Source organism: Monopterus albus, unplaced genomic scaffold (assembly GCF_001952655.1).
Source record: "Monopterus albus unplaced genomic scaffold, M_albus_1.0 scaffold129.1, whole genome shotgun sequence".
Taxonomy (NCBI): domain Eukaryota; kingdom Metazoa; phylum Chordata; class Actinopteri; order Synbranchiformes; family Synbranchidae; genus Monopterus; species Monopterus albus.
In genome coordinates this window covers 690,080-696,967 of record NW_018128009.1, presented here as the reverse complement: position 1 = coordinate 696,967, position 6,888 = coordinate 690,080, and the positions used below count along the sequence as shown (strand labels likewise).

Sequence of the window (6,888 nt, the reverse complement as noted above, 5' to 3'; positions counted from 1 at the left end):
ATCCAACTACCAGGCAGTTCCACAATGTTTGAACATTACATTATATACAGAACCCATGTCAAATAGGCTAACTAATATGGGAGAATTTCATAATTGGCAAGGTAACGCTGGAAAGTCTGAACATGGGTTAGAACAATCTGGCAGCTTCTTGGTGAGAGGAAGCTGCCTATAAAGAGATGAAAACAGGTGCAAACAATTGTCACTGATTAGTGTAAAGAGTCTGCAGGTGAAATGACACCGTGACAAGAAGTGGTGTCAAAATAAAAGCATGATAATGGAAGCAGAGGGGATAGAATCATGACAGGGAAACGACCTGGGTTTTAAAGGCGGCCCCTCAACAGAACAAATTTTAAGACAGAAAAGAAACACTCACTTATGAAATGCTGCAATAAAAACATTAACCTATACATAATTACTACTGAGCCTTATAGGATTACTGCTACCACTAGAGGTGCAGAATCCCTAAATTAGAAAGAGGTCTATTTTAGCAACATGCAGCAAAAGTGAGGGTACCATGCAAGGAAACTGTAAGAGTGATATGATTGGTTGGGTGCAAGTGAAGTAAGGGACTGAATAATTAATGTGGTGTAGAGAGAATTGGGGTATGAAAGCAAATGGGATGAGGGGATGGAGGGGAGAAGCTATGGATGGAGAGAGAGAGGGATGCTGTTGCCAGGGAACAGCAGCCACATAGAGGACCACTGGAAACAACAGCAAGATTATCTGATGGAGTAAAGGGACAAGGGGAATGTGCTCATTTTCCCTGGGTGCCATAGGGATAAATAAGCTGCTTCCATGGGGGAATTTAAATTTGTTTTGAAGTAAGAGGGAAAGATACTGCAACCACAAGTAGAGAAAAGGAGGAGACAGAGAGAGAAATTGTGTGTTGGTTGGATCACGATGCCAGGGCAGATGCACTCTCATTAAAGGAATTTTGTGTCTTACTGATGTGGACATAGGAGCTGTGAGGCAGCCTGTCAGCTCAATCTTCACAGCCCGTCTTCCCCAACAACGGTGGCCAGAGGCGGAGGAGAGCCGGGGGGAGTTGAACACAGAGGTACCCCCTGTTTTCAGGCACCTGCTGCTGGCTAGTGGCTGACATTGAGGACACTGTATGCCTGTGTTTCTGCATGAGTGTGTGTGCATTTGAATTAGTCAAGGACAGAGAGGAGATATTTTCAAGCCTGACTCATGCTTTTCTGTTGGTGTGGAGGATCAGGGTTTTCTCTCCTCCAATCTTTGCATCTGTGACGGAGGACAAGGGAGGACACGCAGGCACGGACCAGCAAGAGGTTTTGAGGGGATCTATCACCACTCATGTGAGTATAATTGTTGATATAACTAACATACATTTCTACTCTGCTCACTCTATTGTACCGGTAGACGCCTTGCACTGACTGCATTTGTTGACCAACACATGAAATCTATTTTTATATCTGTCCTGCTAAGGATGACCTAGAAACACTGTGGGGGCATTTTAATTCAGTTTAGTTCAATTTATTTGTATAGCGCCAATTCACAACAACAGTTATCTCAGGGTACTTTGCACATTCAGGTCTAGACCTTACACTATTATAAAGAAAACCCAACAAATCCCCTTGAGCAAGCACTTGGCAACAATGGGGAGGAAAAACATCTTTTAATGGCAGAAACCTCAGACAGACATCGGCTCCTGTTGGGCAGACCTCTGCTTCAACCATTTGGGGTGAGTGGATAGAGGAGAGAGAAAAGAGCATCAGGATTTTACTACAAAATGAAGGGGTTAACATGCATAGCATGATATTTGGACAAGAATAAGGTCTTTAAATGATATATGTAATGGTTTATAGTTGTATATATTCTCAGTTTGTTCCGGTAGTTTTGCACATTGTTCATTTCATATAGACAAAACGTCCAAGCTTATCAAACATAAATAGGAAACAGTTTTTTTAAATTATTGATAATGAGTTATTCTCTTTTCTTCTTTCCACTTTTGCTGAACTGACAGTGTGCACCACAGTGTATTGTCATATTTTATAACAGATAACATTGACCTACTACTGTCAGGTGTGTGTGAGGTGTGTTAGTGGTTTAAACTACATGCTGAAGTTTCTTGTCTTTGCTTTGTTCCTCAGATAGGATTTATTTCCTTTGTGTGAGATGTGGCTGTCTGCCAGTTTATTCTCAGCCACAAGTGTCGCTGCCAAAACCACAAAAATTACTCAGCTCCTTCTAGTAATTGTCACAGGAATTTACTTTGTTTAACATTGTTTGTCATAATCATTATGCACTGATTGTCATAATCACACTTGGTCATTGTACCATATTTTCCCACCACAATATTTTACACTGCTTTTCTCTGAGTCTTTGTTTCTATATAACCTCCAACCCAGACTGGGAATTTTCATCACTTCGTTCACTCTCAGAACCTGCTCAAACGCTGAGATGTTCATACCTGAGCAAAGAGCTACAAAGTCAATTTAAAACAGCCACTGTGCAGCTCTCATGTGGTTCATCAGCCAGAACAGGCCTGTGCTTCTGTTATTAATGTAGCTCAGTTGTGCTGTGATAATGCATCTGGACCGGCGCATTAGATCCTCTAGTTTAGAGGAGTGTATCAAAGCATTGAATAGTATGATAATTCTCCTTAAACACCTGAGCACAAACAAAGTAATATTAGGGCTACAGCAAGTTTTTTTTAATTAATACTATTAGGGACAGGGATCCTCAGTGTGAATGCAGACTATAAAGGCAGTGTCCATATCAGTGAGGTAAGATTAAGGAGCAGTGATGGAGGATCAGGTCTGAATGTTATTCTCCACAGTGGCCTCTTGAATTCCACTCAGCAGCAAATTCATATGTAATATTAGATTCTAAGATGAGCTGAGCTTAGGAATTAGGCTCTGTCTGAGTCACATGCCTTTCACATATGCTGCTGTGGGCAGGGGGGTGAAGACCATGTGACCAGCAGTGGTTTCAGCCCCTATGTAATGAAAGAGAGTAAATTATTTGGATATAATCCTCATACAATGCTGTTTTTTCCTTTTAGAATTTAAGTCAAACACACATCCCTGCAAGACATATAATGTAGCTGACTCTCTAGTTAGTGCACTCGTTTTCTGTGCCAGTTTTCCTGTCACAGTGATTATAAATGGGGTTCATTATTAAATATTTCTCATCACACCTGCAGGCCCCTGCTTTCGTCTCTGAGGGATGGGCACCACAGAGGCAACTCTACGAATGGAAAACATGGAAGTGAAAGATGAGTGGCAGGATGAAGACTTCCCAAGGTGGGGTCCCTTTACTTTTCTCTTTTATTCATCTGTCCTGTTGATGTCAAGAAATCTGGTTATTGCTGAACACCAGTAACTCTGAGATAGCTGAGGAAAAAAAAAACTCCCAGATCTGTGAGAAGCAATGCTGTTTAAAGTATTTTTGTAATATGGACACTTCTTTATTGTATAAAAGCTTACTTATCTTTATGTTTCTGTTCTGCATGATTTATACAGCACGTTTTGAGCACAGTGTGATGTTTAATTTCTGTTCACAGTGAGGGGCTAGGAAATAAGACAGATGAAGAAACAGAAAAAGATAAATTAAGGAAAAAGATGAGTGATTCTTAATGAGCCATAAAGAAGGATTCTGAAAGTGTGGGATTCTGATGTTCAAGTGTTTAAATGCAAAGCTTGATGGGCAGAAAGAGAGCAGGGGAGATGTGTGATGTCAGTCAGCAATGCGCTTCCTCATCTCTGCTCCCTCCTCCCTCCTTCTTCCTCCTCTGTCAGACTGGGAGGCAGGAAGCCAGGGAGCAGGTGCAGCTTTGGCTATAAATGATCTTAGGCTACGTCATCCTGTGACGAAACAGCAGTTACAGATCAACAACACAGCATTGTCAGGAAAATGGTGGCAGGTTTTGGTTAAAGACAGACAGAGACGGAAGAACTGCCTTTGAGAGATGCTCTCCACTATACTGTCTATTATCAGCTGAGAAGACATGGAATGAGTAAGCAAACCAGATATAAGTCTGTGTGCAGCTAAAAAGCTAATCGTCTTTGACAAAAGCAGCCCGGTGAAATCTCTTCAGAAGGTAAGCATTATTGGTTCAATGTCTGTAGCTGAAGGACAGTGCAACTATAAACAGGAACAAAAGAGATTATCTTGCTTTTGTTGGCCGTTTTGTTCAGTCTTTTATGTTTGTAGAAAGGGCTTCATTTCTCACAAAGGAAGCATCAGGCTATTAATCACTGCAGGGGTCCACAGGGAACAGTTTCAGACTCAGCAGTGCTTGTTTCTCTAAGCTAAAGCCAGTGTTATTGGCTCAGGAGGAGCACACACTATCACACATTGTTTTTGGGAGGATGGGAGGATGAAACATTTGGCTTTCATTGGAGTGCAGCTTAGACCCCCTCTGCTGAGTAACACTGCGCTATAGCTCTCTGCAAGTCTACCCTTGTAGCTGCACAACTCTGTTTTCAGGCCCTTGGTTGCACTCGCTCTTAGTGTTGATGTGCTCAAAACCACACACGCATGTCTAAGCACATCTGCTCTAATTGTGCATAGTTTGCTTACTTTCAAAGAAACACACATGGCCATGTGCTTCACAAACACAAACATAGGCAGAGCAATAGTTTGACCTCCTGTGCACTGCTCCTTCTCTGCAGTGTGTCAACAGTAAATAACATAACTGTGTAAAGGGAAACAGAGCTTCTGCCACTTTCTCTGTATTTAGACACACAGAGACAGGTTCTCCCTTCTTCTCTCTCTTTCATTCATTCTCTGTCCTTTGTTCCTCCCCAGTCCTCTTCCCCTCCCTCTCTGCTCTGCCTCCCTGCCTGGCAACCTTGTAATCTTAATCTCTCCCAGAGAGACAACATCTCTGTCCTCTTCTGTGTGCTCCTCTTTTTAGTGCTTAACCAGACCAGTAACAACACATGCCTTGACTGGTCCACTGACTGCCATCCTAATCACAGTGTTACCTTTTTTGACGTTGTTGGATAGTTGAGAACAGAAATCAGAAAAATAGGAAAGTAAATTTAAATGTTAAGGACCCATTGAGTGGGCCAAGTGGTAGAATAAAGATTGTTGACCTAAGTCCTCAGTAGCCTCATGAGTATTATACTCAACAAGCACAGTACTGGTTGCTGACATGTATTTGCGTATGTTTCCCTCCAGACCACTACCAGAGTACGGAGACATGGATTCCTCTTGTGGTCTCACAGCTTGTAAGTAACACTGAAGACTGAATGATCACTGACTGGTCATTAATGGAGACTCCACAATACCACTGATCTATGACATTTCCTCCCCTTCTGGTTTTGCTGCTGTAGCCCCCCCTAACTCCCTGAACGTGAGCCCGCCTGGAGGAGGAGGCGGTGTGTCTTCATCCCACTGTAAACGCCGTACATTGGTTGCCCCAGAGATGAACCTGTCGCTAGATCAAAGTGAGGGCTCTCTGCTGTCAGATGACTTCCTGGACACACCGGACGACCTGGACATTAACGTTGATGACATTGATACACCAGACGAGACAGACTCGCTGGAGTTCATCACCAATGGCAATGACTTGGAATGGGAAGGTCAGGTGTCAAAAATGCTAATAAAATTCATTTTCTGTACTTTGTTTAATTTATTATATTTATTTTTCCTCATGAAACACTTTATAGCATGAAAAAACCTGTTTATATTTATGTACACTGAACCCACAGACGCCTTTTTCTGCACACAACCAATACCCACTTTGCTAGTACAGTCTGAAAGCTGTCCTCACAAGTGTATCCACACCTGGATAAAACCTTCACCACAAACCCAAATCCTAATTCTAAATTAATATTATTTTTAATCCTTAATAATGCTACAAAACTATACTACAATTACAGAATGTACTTGTACTGTAGTTCTGCTGAGCCTAAAGCTAATCCTAATTCAATCAATATAAGGATCTTACGCAGGCAATATAGTTTACTCATCATGGGAACCAACACTGTGCAGCATGGTGCGCTGTTGAGCCCAGGATCTGAAACAAACCTTGGCTGTATGTACAGATGACACACCGGTGGCCTCAGCCAAAGCAGGTCCAGGTGACGGTTCAAAAGACGTTGATGAGGACGGGAACGTCAACAATGGACGCCTCTGGAGAACAGTAATCATTGGAGAACAGGAGCATCGTATTGACATGCAGGTCATCAGACCTTATCTGCGGGTCATCACACATGGAGGTCAGTGAAAGAAAAGATGTCAATGTGATAACTCAAGGAAGGCCATCGTTAATAGTTAGTGTATATACAGAAATTGTTATTAACCATGCAATCACTGTTATGATCCTTTGACAATAAATGCTGGCATTCATGTAAAGAAGTTCTGCACTAGATAAAAGGTAGCACATCTCAGTATTCAGTAGGAACTACTCACTATCAGTTGAAATCTTCTCTCTTTCAGGTTATTATGGAGAAGGTCTTAACGCCATCATTGTGTTCTCTGCCTGTTACCTGCCTGACAGCAGCTGTCCAGACTACCACTACATCATGGAAAACCTCTTCCTGTGAGTCTGCCATGGCTGACTTTATTTTCCAAGTACAGGATTTGATGCCACACAAGGATGAATTACCGAGCGTGCTGCACACTGGTTTATTATCCTGTTGGAATGTGACAGGGCCTCAGTCAAATCTAGACCGATCTCCTAATCAAGTCTTTTTGTTTCCAGACCTTTCACCTGTCTGTACGCACTCTCTCACGATACATGTATGATGCTGTATGCACAACTGTTTTATTAAGACCCACTAATGAAGCATACCTCCTTGCTCCTCCAGGTATGTGGTGAGCAGTCTGGAGATGCTGGTAGCTGAAGATTACCTGATTATCTATATGAACGGAGCCACTCCTCGAAATAAGATGCCTGGGATCAGCTGGTTC

The 6,888-nt window shown here is 42.3% G+C and overlaps 1 protein-coding gene across 1 annotated transcript in view; it reads left to right on the top strand.

Annotated features, from left to right (window-relative positions):
* Positions 1-639: 639 nt before the first annotated feature.
* atcaya (ATCAY kinesin light chain interacting caytaxin a) overlaps positions 640-6,888 on the top strand; it is a 9,291-nt gene continuing 3,042 nt past the window's right edge. Inside the window, exons 1-8 of the mRNA XM_020612931.1 lie at positions 640-1,057; positions 1,214-1,319; positions 3,170-3,269; positions 5,152-5,201; positions 5,307-5,555; positions 6,021-6,194; positions 6,415-6,517; positions 6,786-6,887. Of these exons, the coding sequence (XP_020468587.1) occupies positions 3,193-3,269; positions 5,152-5,201; positions 5,307-5,555; positions 6,021-6,194; positions 6,415-6,517; positions 6,786-6,887 (755 nt within the window). The 5' untranslated portion in view covers positions 640-1,057; positions 1,214-1,319; positions 3,170-3,192. The remainder of the gene's footprint in view (positions 1,058-1,213; positions 1,320-3,169; positions 3,270-5,151; positions 5,202-5,306; positions 5,556-6,020; positions 6,195-6,414; positions 6,518-6,785; position 6,888) is intronic.